Source organism: Cucumis melo, chromosome 1, assembly GCF_025177605.1.
Source record: "Cucumis melo cultivar AY chromosome 1, USDA_Cmelo_AY_1.0, whole genome shotgun sequence".
NCBI classification, from domain to species: domain Eukaryota; kingdom Viridiplantae; phylum Streptophyta; class Magnoliopsida; order Cucurbitales; family Cucurbitaceae; genus Cucumis; species Cucumis melo.
Genome location: NC_066857.1, coordinates 16,477,806 through 16,500,555, shown reverse-complemented (window position 1 = coordinate 16,500,555; position 22,750 = coordinate 16,477,806). Strand labels below are relative to the sequence as shown.

Below are 22,750 nucleotides of genomic sequence, written 5' to 3'. Positions count from 1 at the left end.
CCAATATATTATCCGCAATTTTCTACCTTCTCCATCCTTACCATCGTTTCTCCATATTCTCTGTGGTTTTCTCCTACGATAAGAACACCTTCTTTCGCCTCCAACCAGTCGTCCTCTTATTCTCTGTGATTTTCTCCTCCTTTCATTAAATCATCTAGTATGTAATCAAATATTTTTTAAATATTTTAGATTTGATTTTTCTTTTTAGTCGTTTCCTCTTATTTTAGTTTTTTCGTTTCAATCTTTGTATTTTCTAGTTTTAATAATTTTCCGGTTTGAATCTTTGTAGTTTTTTTTTTTTTTTTTTTTTTGATTTCATGTTTTTAGGTTAAAAGAATTACATGTTCCTTTTATTATTATTTTTAAACATTGATTATATGATTTCATTTTCTCCGTAGAATTACATGTCTATTAATGATAGTGATAGACTCTATCACTGATACATTATGATACAAATAGTGTTTCATAGTGCAGTGGGATGATATAAATAGTTACTTGAATTACAAGACTACAAGCGTATTGGTTGATGAGATGATGTGTTTTGAAAATTTAGTGAGTTTGATATTAAGGAAAGTTTGATTTGATGCATCTCCTTCTTCAATACAATTGTCAATCTTATTGGATTATGGTATCACTGATATTCAAACTGTAGTTCAAATTCACGAAGATAAAGATGTTACTTGGTTTCTAAGTTTAGTTAAAGGGCAAATTACAAGACATCCATTTGTTGCCCATGCTATTGCTCATGTCTTTAATATGGATTTAGAATGGTCATTTAGTGTCGTTGATAGTGGGATGGATAATTTGTGTTCTTTCCTGCATTCTTCTTCCATTGATGATGATTTTCAAATTCTTACAGATATTCATGTTAGTAGCTTGTCTTCTACATTCTATTTGAAAGAAAAGGATATGTTTACTAGCAAGGAACTATTATCTAAGTCATTTTACTACATTGCTATAAAGAACAACTTTGAATTCAAGATTGTGAGATCAAATTCTATTATGGTGATTAAGAAAATATATTGCTAATCACAATTGCTCCATAAATGTTATTCAAACTACTCATAGACAAGCACCTTCATCATTGATTAGTGATTGTATTGTAAAAGACTTTAGTTCTTTTGACCGTTCAACTCCAAATGATATTATGATTCACATGCGTACTAAACTTGGTGTAAATGTTAGCTACTATAAAGCGTAGAGGGCAAAGGAACTTGTTATGAATTCTTTGGATGGTGAAACAAAAGAATCTTATGCCTTGATCCCAAACTTTTTAACGAAACTAAAAGAAATTAACCCAGGTATGTTTTTATTCTTATAATTTATATATCATCAATCAAGCTTTTAATGATATGATCTATCACTGATAAGTTCTATCAGTGATAGGCCCTATAGTAAATGAGCATATCATCAGACTGATGTTATGGTGGTTTACTATACGATCTATTAAGGATAGATCGTACCAGTGATAAACCATATTAGTGACAGACCTATAGTAAAAGAACATGTTATTTGTTTTTGATGTATATGTATGTGGGTGTATATATATATGTACGTATGTATTTTTATTTTTTTTTTAATTTCAGGTTCATTCACTGCTTATGAAACCGATACAGATGGACATTTTAAGTACTGTTTTATGGCTCCTAGAGCATGCATTGAAGGATGGAAATATTGTAGGCCCAACATATCAGTTGACGGTACATTTTTTGAATCTAAATATGGTGGAACTCTTTTAACAGCCTCAACAATTGATGGTAATAATCAAAATTTTCCATTAGCCTTTAATATTGTAGATTTTGAAAATGATGCATCATAGAGATGGTTTTTTTGAGAATATAAAGAATAGTTTAAGGGATTGGGAAGATTTAGTTGTAATATCTTATCGACATTTAAGTATTCCAAAAAGTATTCATAATATTTTTTTAAATACTGAATATTGCGTTTGTTTCTAACACCTTCTAAAACGTTTGAAGTTGATATATAAGGACCCTATAATTGATAAGCTCTTTTTTAGACGTGGAAGGGATAATTGATGAAAGGAATGGTTCAATAAATACTGATCTCAATGCAAACAGACACAAAAAACTTGTAATGTTTCAACTTGTAATCCAACATTTTTCTTCATTAATATGGTAAAATCAACTAACTGCATATGAAGGTGCAATGTGAACTCTGTCACAAACATTTACAAAACTAATGCACTACAATATCCATCTACTCAATATTGAGAGATTTGTACATCAAACAGTGTGAACTCTATCACAAATATCAACAAAACTATTGCACTACAATATCCATCTACTTATACTTCAGAGATTTGCAAATCAAAACTAGGTGCAAGATCTTTTATTATTCTAGGAGAATGTCTTGTTGGTTTTGGAGAATCATTCTTCTTGCCTCTTTCATTCTTTTGATATTTTTCTTTCTTTTGCTCTTTCACATTCTTCAACACTTTCTTTGATGGTTTAGGTTGTCTCTTCGACCTAGCATTTTCAATAATTTTTCCCTATTATCATAATTTTCACTTTTGTCTTTTCTTGAACAACCTAAAAAAAAAATATTGAATTAGAGTTTATACATATACACATTAAGTGTATCATAAAACAAACAAATGTGATTATTATAATACCTTCACTTTGTTTAATGTGTCAGGCACCATTTTTGACTTATTTTCACGATGATTATCATCATCTTCCTCAGTTTCCTCGTTATCTTCAATCTTTTACAGATATTACTATTAGTATTGCAATGAAAAGAACTATAGAAAACATCAATATCCTATCATTGATAGACTTTTCAATCACACTTGAGATCTAAGAATAGTTTATCACTAATAAAACCCTATCACTAATAGACTTAAATCATAGAAAGAATAGTCTATCATTGATACAATTCTACCATTGATAGACTTTTCACTCACAAACATAATAGTCTTGGAAAAAAAAATAAAAGTAAAAGAACTAGAAGCTTTAATAACTTTACCTCTTTCTCTTTTGCACAAGCGGTTGCTTTATCAACGTTAGCATCAATACCAACATCTATCATTTCTAAACTCACTGATGGAGGATGATTCTTTTCCAAGGGCTCTTGAGATTTTTTTTCAGTTTCACATTTGTTCAGAAGTCTTTGATTTACAACTTCTATTAGTGAAAGTAACAAACAAACGATCTCCTCTTGTCCCTTCTTCAGGTAGTCTCAATCTTCTTTCTGCTGTTTTTTTTTTTTAAAATCTTCCATATCTTCATGTAAAGAAGATATTCTTTCTGCCATATTTTTATACTTCACAGCACATGCTTCATCCAATCTTTCATTTTCTAATTCCACAAAATATTTGAAGTACTCAAATTTCATTTCTTCTTCTAATGTAACAATCACTACAAGAAAAGTGACTTTCCATGACACTTCTAAAGAAGAAAAATTGAGAGAAGAGAAGAAATAATTGTCATAATATGTGAAAATGCGCTTTTTTGGCGGGAAAAGATGTTGTTTTCGGATATTGTTTTCTGTGACAGTTATTTGCTGTCATAAAAGGGTTTAGGATTTATTAAAATAATTTATTAAAATAAAAAAAAACCCCAATTTTATTAAATTTAATTAAAACATAAAATCCCAAATTTCTCAACCTCTCCCATTTGTGCGGCTGTCTCCTTCTATCTTCTACGTCCGACGGTCATCCTTCCGTGCGCCCAACCCAATCTTCTACTTTCGGCCACCTGTCTCAAAGCACGGTCAAAGTTCCGCGCGCTCATCCCAATCTTCCGCCAACGATCATCCTTCCGCACGAGCAGCCCAATCTTCCGCCGGTCGTCCTTCGGTGCACCCATCTCAATCTTTTGTTGGTCCTCCTTTCGCGTACCAAACTGAATCTTCCGCGCAGCCCCGAATCTTCCGCGTACCCAGCTCAATCTTTCGCCGATCATCCTTCCATGCGAGCAACCCAATCTTCCGTCAGTCGTCATTCTGCCCACGGTTGAAGTTTCGCGCCCAGCCCAGCCCCAATTTCTCTTCTACTCACAATTCGAACCCCACACGCCCAGCCCCAATTTCTCTTCCGCCCACGCAATCAGACTTCCACAGGTTCTAATCCTTTCCCTCTCTCTCTTTCTTGCTCCTTATTTTGTTCCTCATTATCCTCCAATTTTTACCACTTTATTTCATTTTGTTTTCTAACCACTAAACTCTCTATTTTAAAATATGAATTCACAATGTATAACAACTTAACAGTTGAATAACCACCGCTCAAAGGAGAATATCCAATATCAATTGTGTGTTCTGAAAGCAACTCTGATTTACATTTACGTGATTCACTTAGGGTGTGGTGGCTTTATTCGAAAACAAATCGTTGAGCCACCTCTAGGATAACATACCTTTTTAAATCCTAGGGTTATACTCGTGAATAATTCTTCTCAGATTCTTGGCCCAAATACCTCCTTGGACAACCTAGGTGTACTAACAAACATGTAAGGAAGGAAAAACATTTTCAGGATGTACTAAATCTCATTTAGTGAGATATGCAAACATTATCCTAGTTTAGTCTAACACCACTCTAATCTAATAAGTGACTTACGCTCCATTTGGTAACCATTTTGTTTTGTATTTTTGTTTTTTGAAAATTAAGCATATAAGACACTACATCTATCCCTAACTTTCTTTGTTATTTACTTTTTACTATTTGTTTAAAATCCCAAGCTAAATTCTTGAAGCAAAAAAAAAAAAAAAAAAGAGTAGCTTTTAAGAGTTTGTTTTTATTTTTAGAATTTGACAAGGAATTAAACTATTGTACTTAAAAAAAAGATGTAGATCACGACATGAGATAGTAAGAAAGTAGGCTTAATTTTCAAAAACAAAATAGTTACCAAATAGGGCCTTAGGAATTTGAGTTTGTTTGGCATTGATAGGTTGAGATAATAGGATTGGTTAACATTGATAGGTTGAGATATTGATGTATAGGCTTTTTTGTAGGTTTGGTAGGAAATTTTTTTGTTTAAATTAATGTAGTTATTAAATAGTTTGTTCTTACCAAAACACATTTGTACCAACAACTAAAGCAATATTATAAAATGTGTTTCTTTCTATTAAAGCGTTCACCGTTTTTCCATATGTGATTGTATTGGTCTGTAATGGTATGTGTAATGGTAGGGTGACAAGAAATACATGATTCGATAAGAAAGAGGGCTATTGAAAACAATGACTAAAAACACAAATGTGATATTTAAATTGAAAAATAAAATTGTCATCGAAAAAGTTTTGTTGACATTTAATTAAAGTTATGGTAAGTTAAATAATGACAGTTAAAAAGTGCCATAAATCATAAATAATGACATTTAATATCAGTCATATAATACTAACAATGACAGTTATCCTCCGTCATAAAATGTAAACTATGATAGTTATTAACTATCATCGAAAATAAATAATGACAGTTACAACATGTCATAAAATGTAAACTGTGATAGTTATTAACTGTCATCGTAACTAAATAATGACAGTTATAATCTGTTATAAAATATATCATTTCGTGATAGTATTAAACAAAAAAGAGACTATCACTAATATGGATCTATCACTTAGTAACAACAAATTTAGAAAATACTAAGAAAGAAAACAAATCAGAAAGATGTTATCTTCAAAATCTTGTCAATCGAGTTGTACACTGAATTTCCAATTCAATATTCTTGGGCACCTTTTCCATATTCTTGTCACATACCCACTAGCAAGTTGAGGAAGTATTTCATATGCCCAATAAGCTAGAACCATAGGGAAGCCTTGTAGAAAGGCACACGCTTTAGATTCTGTTTCTGAGTTCTTAGATTTTTTTTTTTTTAATTTCATCGCATTTTGAATGAATTGCTTTGTAAGACTAAAGCACAACATTCCCCAAGGATAATTCCTAAACTTCTCTTTATCATCCAACATTTTTACATGTTTCGAATCCAAAATATTGTGATTTTACCTAGGAATTAAAACATTGTACAAGAAGTAAAGGTTAGCTAATTTTACTAGTTCTTCTTCATCGGTGCATGATTTACAGTGATAGTTAAAAGCAGTCTTCAGTTCTTGTCTACTAATGGAAGTGTTATTTCTAAAAAACAATTGTTTAACCATTGACTCATTTTCTTCTGTTGCATCTAAAACATCTTCTATAGGGTATTCACCACAATTTAACCCTGTAATCAAACAAAAATCTCGCAGTCCAAACTCCATAATGTTACCTTTGATGTTGAAAAGAAGAACATTGTTGTCCGTTGAGACACATTATCTTCTAATCAAGTGTGATAATAGTTATAAAGGTATTTTTGTCATTTTAAAATTTAACAAGTGTCCGAATGGTCCTTCTTTAAACAACTCTAGACAACTAGGTGATAAACTTTCAATAATATGGTCAGAAGTTTGTAGATTACAGTACACAGTAATTCTCAAAGTTGACTTCCACATTTCTTTGGGAATAATGGAACGACCCAACTCCTTATACTAAGCCAAGGTCATTACTAATTAAAAGATAAATAAAATTTCTTAAATTAAAAACAGAAAATAAAACAAAACCTCAAACTACTCATTTAAAATCATAAACAAATGTATAAATTTAAATAAAATCCTAACTCGGACCCTATCTAGTTTTAAAAGGAGAAAGTAAATAAAAACAAACTCATAAATATTGAAATTTGAACAATAACATAAGGCGGAAGCAAAAGTGTTTCCTATGGCTCGCCACGGTCACTTCTTGTCATTCGCCAGCTTCCTTCTGCCCTTACCTTTACCTCTTCTTGTAAAATTAAACGAGAAAGAGTGAGTATAAAAATATACTCAGTAAGGGACCTAATACTAGTCCCCCCAGGTGCCTGTTAACTTCTTATTAGAGTCCTATAAGTGGTACCATTAAACTGGCACGTTTCCGAACACATGCGATCTGTGATCCAGTAGGAATATCTCTGGTCTTCGGTGAACCCAAAGGAACACCTAGGACAAACTGGTATTTAGTATACCCGAGAAAAATATTAAGACAATTAGACTGTGAGTGACCTCGTCGAATCACTTATAATTATGTCTGTGTCATACTGGACTGGTGATCTCGTCGAACTACACAATCATAAAAATATGGTGATCTTGAGGCACACCCATGTGGGTATGACTCTAATAGATAAAGATAATAGTACACCCTATCCATAGCATGAACATATCATCACATCATCATAAACATGACATAAGTATCGATCATAGCGCTCGTATTCAAATATTTTCATCATAACACATCTCAACCGGACCTATCAGTCATCATAATCATGGAATTATCCTGACTACAAATCACCATACACACGGTCATGTTATGCATACTAGTACATCAAAGCATAATAAAAGAATTTCATGCAAGCTCTCACTTCAATACGAAGGTCTTGTAGGAGAATCTCTTACCTGAAGATTAGTTCAGCCCAAAATTATCCTAACAGTCACGGTCAAGCTTTCCAACAATCAAGTCCTATACAACAAGGGAACCCAATAACTAAAGTAAATAAACTAATTAACAGTTGCTTAAGGATTAAAATTCCAATTGTCTCAACTTACCCAAAGTTGATGTCAGATCCAACTCAACCTTAATTTAGGACAACGTTCCATAGTTCACTTCCAATCTTTTAAGAAAAATAATTCAATTTAATCCAAAATTAAATTATTTAAGGTCCAACCAAAACTTTCTTGGCCATTAACCAAAATCAATTCAAACTTACAAAAATATAGGTGAAAATGGCAGAAAATTTAGCTTGACGGCTCATATGGCTTGGAAGACAAGCGTCGGCTCGGCTAAGGCAGGAAAAACGACTTGGGTAGGCGACTCACATGCACAGGGTAGCTCGTACGTGTAAGAGCGACTCGACTGAAGTCCCGTGTGGCTCAGCTTGGTTCGCGAAGGGACGACTCGGGCGACTCGCTACGGTTCGACTCGGACGAAACAATGACTGACTGTAATGGCTGACGATGAAGGAGACGACTCGGAGATGTAGACGAAGATGCTCATGGGCGGACGAAGATGGCTCGGGTGAAGGTCGGTCGATCGGATCTTGCGTTCGGGTTTGGTGAACATGGCTCAGGTTTGACTAACGATCGACTGACGGAACGGTTTAAGCGACGAATGAGTTGGGCGGCTGGGCTTCGACGGCGACGCACGAACGATAGACGACTCGACGGAACGATGGAAGACAACGGCGGCGTCGACAATTGGCTCGGCTTGCTACTGAGGAGTTGCGGCGGACGATGGCTGTTTAACGGAGGAAACGCGACGACGGCAATAGCGCAAGGGGGTGGCTAACGTTTTGTGAGATTAGGGTTTTCCTCTTCTTTTTTTTTTTAATGAAGGAGATGAAACAACTCCACATGCCAAACTTAAACAAAAATAATAACATTATTATTATTATTTTATTTTTAACTTATCATTTTTTTTCTTTCTTTTTGCAAATACCCAACGATATCTTCTCTCACTTCATTTAAAACCCATCAAATTCTCATTTTAAGTCAAATATTCTCCCTCTCTCCAATCACATCACTTTATCTTCCCAAAAATATAATAACCTTAAATAATTACATTATCTTTATAATATAATTATTTTATCCTTAAATTCAATTATTTATATACCCAAACATATAATTAATTAAAATTCTTTCAAACAATAACATATAGTCTTAGATAATTATATCCTTATAATATAATTATTTTAACTTCACAATCAATTAATCATACAATCAAATGTACCATTAATCAAATTTCCACAAATACAACAATTAGATATTTTTCCAAAATACCTAATAAGTTTCAATTTCTACCAATCAAATATTTCAACAATTAAATAACACCCCAAAATTCAAAAATTAAACCTAAGATAATTACAAATAAATTACCTTAAATTTGGGGGTTACAATAATTAATTGTTTCCCTGTTTAGAGCAAAATAATTGTAACAAATATGCAACATATTACCTTAAATTTGGGGGTTACAATAATTAATTGTTTCCCTGTTTAGAGCAAAATAATTGTAACAAATATGCAACATATTAACTTACAAACAATATATATATAATGGAATACCTTCTCTTTTTTAATCTTCTTTTTGCTTGATGAAGCTTCATGTGTTGTGGCTTTTTTGCATCTTTTTCATTTGGTTCGCTTTCCATAATATCTTTTTTCTTATCCATCTTTTAAAATTACAACAAACACATAAACCCAATGAACTAAACATCCCTCAAATCTATCAGTGATATAAACATATAATAACAATCCAACACAAACAAGTAAAACATTATTCAAGCTGATAGAAACATATCACTGATACTATATAAACATCACATAAAATATACATTAAACTAAATTATCTTCTAACATCCCAATGCAAACAAACTGAACACCCCTCAAGACTATCAGTTATACACTTATAAACCCTAAGCCTAAGCACTAACACACAAACCTAAAACAGATCAGCATGCCAAACAAACAAGTTAAACATTCCAACATAAACCAGTTAAACATCCTCCAAATTCGTCAATCAGTGATAGAAACATATCACTGATAAACCCTAAGCAACATAACACACAAAATCCAAATTAAACGACAACTTCTACTAACTTCCAAAGTCAAACGGACTAAACATCTTCCAAGACTATCAAGGATTGAAACATATCATCGATAGACCCTAGGCAACAACATATAAAAAGTGCACATTAAACTAAATATCTAATAACAATCCAACACAAACAAGTAAAACATCCTTCAAGTTGATAGAAACATATCACTGGTAGAACATAAACAACATCACATAAAAATATACATTAAACTAAATTATCTACTAACATCCCAATGCAAACAAACTAAACATCCCTAAAGACTATCAGTGATACAAATATATCACTGATAGACCCAACTCTATACACTAACACATAAACTTAAAACAAATCAGCATGCCAAACAAACAAATTAAACATCCTCTAAATCTGTCAATCAGTGATAGAAACACATCACTAAAAAACAAAGCACAACCAAACAGAAAATGAAGGAATCAATTTCAAACAAATAGAAAAAGAAGAAAATCTACTTCAAACAGGTTACGACCAAACAAAAACAAATACCTTACGAAAATAACTTACTATTTCAAATGAAAAACAAATAACTTACGATTAGTACAGGTGGGGTGGAGAACGTAGCAAAGTGGAGAACATAGCAAAGTGAATAATGCAAAGCAAAGAAATTTGTAAGATGAAGTGGAGAACGTAGCGCAGTGAAAGGCACTGGTACCAGTATCGAAAAACCAAATCGGAGTACGAAGAATGGAGAAGAAAGTAGAAAATGGAAGGAAAACGTGAAGAAGTCTGCTTGAAATCGGAATACGAAGCGACAGAAACTTAATGTGTATCTATAGGGGCATTTTCGTCTTTGTTGTTAAAATTTGTCATATTTGCAAATTTTGTAAACTTTTGTTATATCCTTAATTAATTTTGAGCCCAATGTTATATCTCCGGTCAGCCCTTTATTTTATTTACATGATCCGATGATAATTTATTTATATTATAACATTTAAGTAGTGTTCTTTTTTGACACATTTTAACGAGTGTTTTGAAATTTAATTAAACTGCATAGAGCATAATTAATTTTATACAGTGTTTTATAACTATTTTGATAAGGAATTAGAAGATGTGTATTCCATTGTTGGTAGTTTTGACACAATAGCATATCCAGAACAAATCATCTCATTAATATACCAAAATCAATTGTATTGACTAAGAACATGCATGAGTCATTGATATATGAATACAATATTACATGAATTATTATAAAGTTCTTTAGAATTAAAATTTTGATATATGACCACAACCATTGAACATGCGATGAACTTTCTCATATTATATATATATATATGATGGATTTAATATATTTATAAATTTTCTTAAAATAATACTTGCATTTAATTATTATCTACATTTGAGGATGTCATTTTTCTACTTAAGAATTATTATGAATTATATCTTATCTCTTAGTACTATGGTTTGACTTGTCTATGTGAACATGTTACTCGTATTGCAAACCTAAATTTTAATTTTTGAGGAAAGATATTCTAGGGTGAGATATTAAAGTCATATACGTGAATCCGCTATTTTGTACTTCCTCATTAGCTACAATCAACACTGTTATAAACCACTTATTTTCTATTGTATTTACTATTTGCTACAATTTTTACTATTTTACATTCATTATTATGTTATTACAGTGTTTACCATATTCTTCTTAAACTAAAGTACCTCACACCTAAGACACATATTATTGTAATCCAAACTAACATAACTTAAACCGAAAAATACAAAGGAGATGTTTGACAAGGAGTGAGTTATTATAATCTAAGATCGTTATAGTTGAGTTAAAATAATTTATGTTTGGACTATAGATTATTTTAGTTTCGATTATAATAATATGTGGTACATATTATTTTTAGTTTGAAAAGAAAATAGTAACATTGTAGTAAATAATTAAAAATAATAATAAATGTCAAATAAGAAAAATTATTTTTAAATAATATTTACTATAGGTAAATTGAAAAGTTATCCCCAACTATTATATATAATCTAACTATTATGATCGTAATTCCAAACGACTCCTTAGTCGAGAAACGGATGTAGACCTAATTGTGGAACGGATGTAGACCTAATTGTGTTCCCATTGACTTGAATGGGAATCGGATATGCACTATGAACCAATAATTGAATTTTATATATTTAAAATAAAAATAATAACTTCTTAGTAATTTGAGTGTAATTTATATTTTGATATCTAATTGCATAACAAAACAAGGAAGTACTAATCTCTCTCATCAATAATGTAAGTAAATGAGTGTGATGTTCATCAAATAACAATGTCAGATTACATAATATTATAATAAAATATCTACAACCCAAATATAAGAAAAAAATATCAACAATAATACATATTTTTGTTAACAAATGCTACATTTTTTGCTAAGAAAATTTTTAAGAACAGTCTCTTAATAATCAAATTTGATTTTACTTCCCAAAACTTTTCCACATAGCTCTAGAAATTGGGGATGAATGATTGGAAAAGCAACCCCACAAAGGACATGACAACCAATATCAATCATACCACAAAATAAATAATAATTGAACTTTAGACCAAAGACCAAAAATAAATATCCACCCAAATTAATACAAATTAAATTAAACTAAGAAGCTTTTTAAAAAAAAAAGAGAACAGAACAAAACAAAACAAAACAAAATGGACAAAAAGAAATTATTATGAATGATGCCTTATTTTTACAGCGCATTTACAAAAGTGAGGGACAACCGTTACATGACAACACAAGCCGCGGGATTTTCGTCACTAAACGCCGTCGTATAACGAACTTCAGTTGAGCTCGCACGTGCCAGTTGGTACACGTTTGGGTCATCCGCTTTTCGCACGTACCCAGCCGGAGCTTTCTTGTCGTAGACTCCCGGCGCGTACGGATGTGCGACCACGTCGTAGGGAACGTAGGGCCACAGCTCGGCTTTCTTCCCCGTGCGGTGAGCTACACGCGCCACCACTTTGGATGGCTCGACGTAGCCTACTACGGTGGCTTTGTTGGATTTCCGGTCGACGTCCACTTGCTTCACTCCCTTCATTCCTTCCAACGCTCTCTTCACTTTCCTCTCACATCCTTCGCAGTCTATTCGAATTTTTAGCTCCACCGTCTGCCAAGTATTCCAAATTAAGCAAAGATGAGCATTTACATTATCACCAAACCAAACACTCTTTTTATTCAAATTAAACCCTTTTTTGTTCCTAACACATGTATAAGAATTCAAATTACTCACATTTATATATATATATATATATATATATAAGGTGAGTTTTGTTATTTTTTAAGAATACATTAATTAAGATCTTTAACTTAATTAGAAACTAAACAACTACAAGTTTGTTTTGTTTGATAATGATTGTTTGATATATATTTTTTTTTTTATTTTAGTTATTGAAAATTGTACATCAATTGCCATGATTTCTTAGTCTTTTCATGTAAAAGACTTGATTTTCAAGTTAGATGACTTATTGTTTTTGGTACAGAGCAAAAGAGTTTTTTTAAATCTTGTTCACTAGTTGTACTAAATTTATGTCTTATAAAGCTTGTTGATTATAATACAATTTTGAAAATTCAAACCATAACCTTAAAGATCACTTCAACGCACACTACAAACGGAACTAATGGAGCTAAAACTATGAGATGTTTGGAGTCAAAAGTTGAGTAAAAGCAAAGGGAAAAAGTAGGTGCCAAGAAACTTTAATGCCTAAAAACGCCACCAAACCACAGAATCCTTGTCTCAAACTTCATGACAACGTTAAACATAGTTTCATTCAAATTTCAGTTCTTCCCACTTTTGTTTTTCTTTAAAAAAAAAGAAAAAAAAAACTTTTTTATCACATAAAACTAAAACCAAACCTTAATTTTCTGGGTTTAATTCAACTAAAAAACCCATAAACAAAATCAGACCAAAATATAACCTAGAAAAAGAAGAAAAAGAAGAAAAAGAATGATTGAAGAAGGCTCAGAAAATTTACCTGCAATTGCTTGCGTTTCTTGTGCTTAGAGCCATGAGAAGAGCAATCAAAATAATCAGACAAATGATCCAAAACTCCCATTTTCCTTTGTATATTTTGGAGATCTTTTTTTACCACTTTGCAATGGAAATGACAAATTATGAATGTGGCCGCTCCTCTTTAAATAAGCCACCAAATTCTCCATTTTCCCAAATCTAAAACTTCTTATTTTATTATTATTTTTTGTTATTTCTGATGTCGGAAGGGAGACGTTAGCCGTCGGATCATTACAACGATGGCAATGTTCGCCACGTGTCGACATGGAGATTTGAGTGGTACTTGCGTGGATGCGGTGGCAATATGGCCCGAACCGACCAAACGGGCAGATGGGCCCCGGTCTTTGAAGCCCGTGGCACGTGCACCCCACGCGCTGCTTCCTTTGAAAAAGTTAACAGTGTTTAGTTTTTTTTTTTTTTTTTTTTTTTATGTGTATGGGGCCCACGCGGGGCCAGAGTTTGGAGAGATAGATATTAGTAATTAGAGGCAATTATAGTCATATCCATCCATTTCATGACACGTGGCCCCTTGCTCAATTTTACATAAAACTTCTCTTTTTTCTTTTTTATATCAAAATCTAGTTTAGTATGATTGATATTTGTGTTATAGTAGTAAATATGTGAACTTGATTCTTTTATAGTTTACATTGTAAAGGGGTCTTCTTCACAAACTATCTCACTTGGAAGAATACTTGTCGTCATATCATGTGGCACTGTAAGTTTTCTAACGTATCTTACTATCGCTATATATTTTGATATGGGACATGGGCATGTGGTCTCTCCCTTGAGTTCTAAGATTTACCTGGGAATGGATCCAAATGTTTAACAGAGGAGCTTGGTGAAGCATTGTGAAATCTTCAAGATGCATGAGATCTACTTTAGTAAAGGAATGTTTGATCTTGCTTCAAACGTGATTTGAATTAATTTCTAATCCTAAGAGTAGGACCCTGGCTTTAAGGGTCATAGTACTATAAGTCTTTTTCCATAGAACATGGGGCTTTAGTAAAAATAAATAAATTGACTTAAAGTATGTAACATAACATCAATCACTGCTTCATCTTTTACTAATTTAATTTTTCATTGGAATTATGCTTGTGACTTTAGACTATCACAATTATTTATTTAAATTTTCCTTTTTCTAACATTATTTTTAATAGGATAAATTAACTTTCTGTATAATAAAAATTCTAAAAGTGGCATTTGAGTGACCGACGATATGTTCAATAAAATTTTCCTAGTAGAGTAGAACTAAGAATAAGATTTCTTTTTCTATCCTCTTCGTGATCGCATTTTTTAATTTTATGGATTTAAATAACAATAATAAAAGAATTAAGTTGACATCTATTTTTTTAATAAAATATATTAAAATGTTGCTTCCATAAAATTAAAGTTTAGGAACCAAAGTAATTTTGTTTTCAAGTAATAACAATATTTGAACTTACCAACACAGAATATCTCTCACGTTTAAAGTATAATTATAATTTTGATGATCAATGATAAAATGAATGATCGAAATATCATTAATTAAAATATAATTTTGACAATGACCCTTTTAACCCAACTAAGAAACCTTTTATTCATTTAGCTACTAAGAATGTAAATGAGATGTTGGCCCGAGGCAGATTTGGAAATATTTATTGATATGGACATTTTTCCTGTTGTTTATACCTATATATAGTTTTGGGTTAGGTCAAGAATAATTGAGGGTAACAAATATACAAAGCATTTCTTTTAAGAAAATAGAAATCAACCAACTTCTAAGTCTCTCTCTTTTTAATTTAATAAATTACTATACGAAAAGTCATTTAAATAGAGCGTCAACAAATAAATTTGACATAATGAGTCTCATCTCTCACCTATAGAAAATACTACTAAGTTATCTATAGACAACACTATTAGGTATACCACAATTCATTAAACCACAAGATGATCTAATGTTTTATTTCGTTCTTAGTTTGACTAATGGTTGTTCTTAACTTCTTATTGTTATGTATGATGTATTTGTTCGCAGTGAGATAAACATTATTTTAATTTAGAATAGGAATCAAAAAGTATATAAAAAGGAAGGTTAGGACAAGCATAGATGAGATAGGCATATACTAATGTATAAGAAAATAATACTAATATAATAGAGAATTAAAATTGTAGAGGATTTGTAACATTATATGGTGTAGGTTCTAAGAAGTTGCAGCATAGCTACTTACATACACGACGACATGATTCAGTTCAATTCAACTTATTTATTTATTAATTATTTCGTTGGAAAAGAAAAAGAAAAAAAGATATATATTTGATATTAAATTGGAGCCATTGGATGAGAGTCCTTGAAGATGTGGACGGTTCTGACTGAATTTCAAAGCACAATGCGAATCTAAAACGCCGACTAACAAAAAAAAATAATGATATTTGAAAACTACATGTCGTTTAAAGAACACACCATTGCTATTTACAAGGTTGGGATTTACGAGTAAATAATTTATTAAACTGCCTTGGAGATGAAGCAAAAATATCGATAATAATAATAATAAATTCATGAATTGATTATTGAATAATAAATCTTTAAAACTTTATTCACAAGTTGACTACTAACCTTAATGTACATATTTAAAAAAAAACTTATAGAATCTATATTTACTATATTTTTTTTATTTTTTTAATTATTTTTTTAATCTATATTTTTTAACACATCAACATTTTATCGGTATGTTCATTAACATATTTCTAAGATCGGGACTTTGATATCTTTATTATAAACATTGATTAAAGTAGATTTGAGATTAAAAAAATGTTAACGAATAAGTTAACGTTACGTTATAAGCAAGCTTTGTTTCTAATAGAATAATTTTATAATTTCTTTTTTTAAATTTGATTGATCTATTACATATTTTTAAAGTTAAAATCTAGAAGTCTAGAAATGAAATTTATTATTCATACTTAAAAATAATAGTTAAATATTCATTATTTTGAGTTGGATTTTATTTTCGTTAATAATATATTTCTACTTTTTCAAATTTAGTCATTTTAATAATAATATTAAAACTCAAAATAAGAACAAAGTATATGTACTTGAGAGTAACAGATTTTGAATTCAAATCTCCCTCATCCAATTTGTACAAAATAATAATAAAAAAGTGAAGGTTAAATAATTTATTTATTTTTTAAGAAAACAACAATAATTTAATAGTTGTGATTGAATTTTTTCAAAAGCTTTACTGAAAATACGATAACTATGTTTGTATATAAAATTTAAATTTAGTCAACATCATCTATTGTTCTATCCATATCATAAATAGAACAATGCTATTCACATCTTAGCTTCTCGTAGTTTCTATGGTATTACCTACGCTTTAGCTTTTCAATTTTTCAAATAGATTGAAATCGTGTTGTGTTTTACTAATATAAAAAGAAAATAGTCAATGCATGAACATACATGTCACGTTAGTAAAATTAAAAAATAAAAAATCAAGCCAAACTTTTAACACACACCTCTAGAAGTAATCTTTCAAAATGAATGATTAGATCTTGAGCGTTAATAATAAAGCATATAAGATTATTAAAAAAAAGAATTGTTTGTATTTTTCATAAACTCATTTTTGTTATTGTGATATAAAAAAAAGTTAAAAGTGGCAGAGAAACATTGAATGGTTCCAATAGAGTTTTTATTAACATATATATATGGGTTGATGGTAGGTTGGGGCCTTGGGTATGGGAAGTTAAATGTTTAGTTTATTATTGTTGTATTGTCAAATTTTAAATGCCCCCATATGGTCTCCCATCCTCACTCTCAATGCCCATGTCTTCATCTATTTAAATTTTATATTTTTAAAATTAGTTAAGTAGCATATACAACATTATTGTTATTATGAAATAAACAACAAAAAACTAGATAAGAACACAAAAGAAGAATAGAGAAGAGAGGGAGAAGAGAAGACAATTGAACTCAATTGTGGTGTGTGTATATAAATGATCTCTACAACCTCTATTTATAGGGTTGTGAGAATAATGATTACAAAACCAAACATAAATAGGAGACAAGAAAGTTATGGATATTGATGGAAAGGTTATTGAATGAATTTGTAACCTAAGGAGGTTATGGACATCTAATAATATTTGACTTTAATATTAAATATTCATAACACTCCCCCTTTAGATGTCCATATTATATAAAATAAATGCCTCGTTAAAACCTTGCTAGAAAAAAACCCAGTGGGAAAAAATCCTAGTGAAGGAAAAAGAGTACATCATTTTATATACTTTAATAATCACCTCGTTAAAAACATTAATAGGAAGAAGACCCAATCGAAAAAACCATAGTCAAGAAAAGAATGCAGTATTTTTACTCCCCCTCATGAGTACATCACTTGAATTCTCCGAGTTGTCACATTTCAATGTTGTGCTTAAGCTTTTCAAATGACGGAGTTGATAATTGCCTTTGTAAATAAGTCTTTCATGTTGTCTTTTGAAGAATTTTATTGAATATTGATGTCATCATTTAATGCTTTGTCTTCACATAAGAACACTATTGGCTAGTTTTGTACATACATCACCAATATCGCTGCATGATTTAAAGTAGTTGTTCTGATCTGCTTCATAAGCTGCCATAATATAGAAAAAATTCTTCTATATGTATTGAGTAACTCGTGTAAGATCTAGTTCGCATGGGTTAGATAAATAACATGTATCTTCATAATCAATTAGATCTATTAGAATAAATTATTGTAAGCTAATAATTCTTAAATTAAACATAACATAGTTTAATTCTATTTCAATATTTTTGGAGAAATATTATTTTTATGTAACAAAATTACTAAAAATATTACAACAGATAGTGGATAAACTAGTAAAGATACAAGTGCACTTATTTTTCAAAATTATGGTTCTTCACGACCTCAAGTTCTTCATTATCTTTCTGAGACGAAATTATATAAAACCTTTTCTTTTTCTTCCACATGGCCAAGTGAATGAACCACCCTAGGAAAGTTCAATGATATAACTAGTCCAATTTCATTTGCTTTATGCTTTATTTGCAAGTTAAGACAAAACGTATAATCTCAAATTCTTTTTAGAGAAATTCTATTGTTTTTTAAATCTCTTCAGGAGTTTCTACTCAAATCATCAAATTGGACAAATAGAGGTTATGTTTATACCTTCTTATCAACAAAAATGTAATAAGAGATGATGATATTCGTCTGGAATATTTTATAACTCTCTTATTACTGAATCATATGATTTCATAACCTTTAATCCTTCAGGGATATAATTATTAATAAGTTTATACCAATGTATAATGACTACATCCATAAGGTGTATGTTAAGCTTTGCATACACACTAAGATATGTTAGATATCTCATGGTATTGTATCCACCATAGGAGAATATGTATCTCTCATATAACCAATACAAATTCTTTGTGTGGAACTTGTCCCACTTTCTATTTGTTTTTCGTACAAACACTTTACTTGTATTCATCATGTTCGACATTCTCTAAATGTCTAACTAGTTCTCACGATTTGAAACATATAAGTTTATTTTGATTGAATTGTTTCTTTTCACATAAGCCAATCCTTTTTGTATTGTCGCAACATTGTTCAATATGTCTAAGTACATATTACTTATTTTCATAAATAATACCGTGAGCAACATTGTATGCAAAAATGTTTTTAAGTTATTTAAGTATGGTTCCATTTCTTGTCATTATCGAGATCTCTTTACCATCTTTTTTTTTTACTTTAAGATTCTTATGAGTATTCATATTCAGGATTTCTTCTAGAATATCCATATCTTTAACTGATCATTAATTGACTATTTCTTCTTTAAGGATCTTTCTCTTTGGAACTCACATTTGCCTATCACGCTTCAAGCGTGTAGTATTGACAACTTGTGGCACTAAGATATCGTTCTTAGATGGTATCTTTGTAACCATTATAACTTGGTCACTTTCTTACATTTGATTTGATATATCATTTTATTCCAAATGAGATATCTTTTGAACTTCTAGTTCAAAATAATTTGTATGATGATCAAAATGAGACAATACTTATACTTTTCATTCAATTTATTTTTCCAACATTTTCTTAATTTCTCTCCCTAATGTTGGAAAAAATGTCTCATCAATGAGAACTAGCAAATTGTATAGTAAATATATCATCCATCCAGGGTTTAATTGTTTCATCATCTTAAACATGATCTCATACAAATTTAGAAGCTTTTCTATTCAAATATAAGCTACAATATGTTCGTTCACTTATCTCAATCAATTATCAAATTTGGGATGCAAACTCATTAACATTCTTAAATCAAAACAATAAGTATATCTATGGCCAACAATAGGATGCGCCAACAAGAATTAATAAACCATGAATCTCTTCCCAAAAGCGTGAGAGTTTCAATTTCAAATTTCTCTAGTGAGAGTTTGATGATTAACCTCTTGAGAACAAGATACTCCTTGACAATTTATTACATGAAAGAATCTTCTTGTTCTTCAATGGATGTCAATGTATATTTTCAATCATACATTAATTTCATTATTGACCCAAAATGACTCTCATGTCAAATAAAATTATGTTTGGATCAATGAACTTCAGGTTCGTTGTTGCATATATATCAATTACACGAATGTGTGTGTAATATAATTGAGAAGTAAAAGTAGGCAAATTTTCTATATGCACTACCCGCAGAAGATTATATATAATATATGCATATCATATATTATTCTTATAGTCAATCTCTCTAGATATGATATTGATTACAACATATATCTTTCCAGTTTACTAAACTTCTCTTTGATAGATATACAAAGTTAGTAAGGTATATCAAGACTATCAAATCTTGAAGGTGTATTGTTTAGTTTTAAGTATAATATGCATAGATGTACTATATGCAACACACATAAATATCAAGAGATTATTCTTATTCTCTCCAAGAGATTAAAAGAAAATCCAAATATTTCATCCATATATAAATGGGCAAAAAGAATAATCTTTCTCTTCAAGAGATTGTAAGTAATATGTGATATCCGAGTAATATCATATTTATAAGGTTAAAATAAAAACTATGATCTCTTCAAGAGATACAAATAATTTATCAAAGTTTGCTTTCATCCATTGGTCTCCTTTTCATCGTTAAGAATTTTAATTTTTCAAATAGACTCTTAATGTACGACAAGTACAAGATTATTGTACCTTTTCCAAACATATTTGGAAAATAAAATTCTCATATGGTTCTAATCAAATAAACCCTTATTCTCTATTAACATAATTTCGATCTTACTAAATATTGTAACATTCACTTCAGGGAATGCTATTAAATTATTTGATCAAAATTTACCACTTTTTTTTTTTTAGAAACATATGCTCATATATAATATAATGTTTCAAACTCTCTCTATCAAATTGTTATTGTAAGAGCAAAGATGTTTTGATATGTGCAACTACTGGTGCATGACAAAAACAATGAGCACTAATTGATTTATGCAACTTCAAGTGCATTAAATCAACATTGAGTTTAAGAAGTAATTAACTATTATACATAACTTTCATAAACTTTGTCATAAGAGAATTTAATCAAATATATATAATCACTACATATAAAAATTTTAAGACTCATAAAGTTCACATGAGAATAATTTAAATATTCAACAATCAAATAAGTTTTAAAAACAACATTGAGAATTTATTCTCATATTTGAAAAACAACATTAACATTATATAATCTTAACGTGTATATATATAGAAGATAAATATTACCACAATATTTTTCAAGTAAAAAGAAATCCAATTAGGAAAATAAATATTCTAATTTAAACTTTCATATAAATTAATTAGAAAAACATCTCAATCAAATATTTCAAATATAAGAATTATATTTAAATATAAGGCGTGATTTACCACCTTAATCTAAATAACATTAGAACATTTATAACATAAATTTAAAATGATATAACATATTTGACAAATCTATAAGTTTTAACCAAAAAATTAAAGTCAAGAAATACTTGATTATTCAATATCTTTTCTATTTTTAGATCACTCAAAGCAAGGTTATTTAAGTTTCTCAAACATAAATTTTATTCCTCAACAAATATGAAATTTATTTATGGTATAAAATAGTAACCACACACATATATATACATTTAAGTTTGAATATATACTTATTCAACACATATGTCATGATATACATATCTCATGCACCCAAAATTTAATATCACAAAATTTTACCATGAAATGTCATACATAACTTGAAACCAAATTAAGGATAGTTTTTCATTAAATCTATGCAATCGCAATTTTTTTTTCCTATTTATTCATTCTACCAAAGTATGAGGATAAAGTACATGCAATTTTTGTCGAACATATGAAAATATGAATAAAGTTTTTCAATTCGATCAAATCAAATTATAAAACTAATAACAAATGTATCTTAACAAACAATTTCACAATTAACATATATTGCATACTTAGTTATCAAGAAATATGAATGATGGTGATGAGAAGATCAATGATGAATACACCAAATACATATACATACATACATATATATATATATATATATATATATATATATATATGATAAAATCATCAAAATCAAAATACTCACCATATTTAGACGAAATTCTAAATATCTAAAAAACTATGAAAATAATTCTAGCCGATCTTTAACAAGAATCAAAATCAATTGCTACAAAACCTTCAAATCTGTAGAGACTCGTGCTGATAACGTGTTATGAAATAAACAACCAAAAACTAGATAAGAACACAAAAGAAGAATAGAGAAGAGAAGGAGAAGAGAAGACAATTGAACTCAATTGTGGTGTGTATATAAATGATCTCTACAACCTCTATTTATAGGGTTGTGAGAATAATTGTTATAAAACCAAACATAAATAGGAGACAAGAAAGTTATGGATATTGATGGGAAGTTTATTGGATGAATTTGTGACCTAAAGAAGTTATGGACATCTAATAATATTTGACTTCAATATTGAATATTGATAACAGTTATTAATTTCTTTTATTCCAACTTCGTATGCACCTGGGTAAGGACTACCTCCTCACTTATCATTACCATTTTCAATTCTATAAACATCTCAATAATCTTCCTCACTATCAAAACACTCCTCATTTGTATATTACTGA

The 22,750-nt window shown here is 30.0% G+C and overlaps 1 protein-coding gene across 1 annotated transcript; it reads right to left on the bottom strand.

Annotated features, from left to right (window-relative positions):
* Positions 1-12,126: 12,126 nt before the first annotated feature.
* Positions 12,127-13,770, bottom strand: LOC103490286 (heavy metal-associated isoprenylated plant protein 26-like). The gene is made up of 2 exons (XM_008449735.3): positions 13,582-13,770; positions 12,127-12,716 (listed from the first exon to the last, which is right to left on the bottom strand). The coding sequence occupies exons 1-2, from the start codon at positions 13,660-13,662 to the stop codon at positions 12,333-12,335; spliced, it is 465 nt and encodes a 154-aa protein (XP_008447957.1). The 5' UTR covers positions 13,663-13,770; the 3' UTR covers positions 12,127-12,332.
* Positions 13,771-22,750: the final 8,980 nt, after the last annotated feature.

What these genes read in the sequence shown, in the direction of transcription:
- LOC103490286 (XM_008449735.3), bottom strand. Translation starts at nt 13,662, where the DNA reads ATGGGAGTTTTGGATCATTTGTCTGATTATTTTGATTGCTCTTCTCAT. An exon ending in AGAAACGCAAGCAATTGCAG is followed by an intron (nt 12,717 to 13,581) that starts GTAAATTTTCTG and finishes AATACTTGGCAG; the next exon opens with ACGGTGGAGCTAAAAATTCG.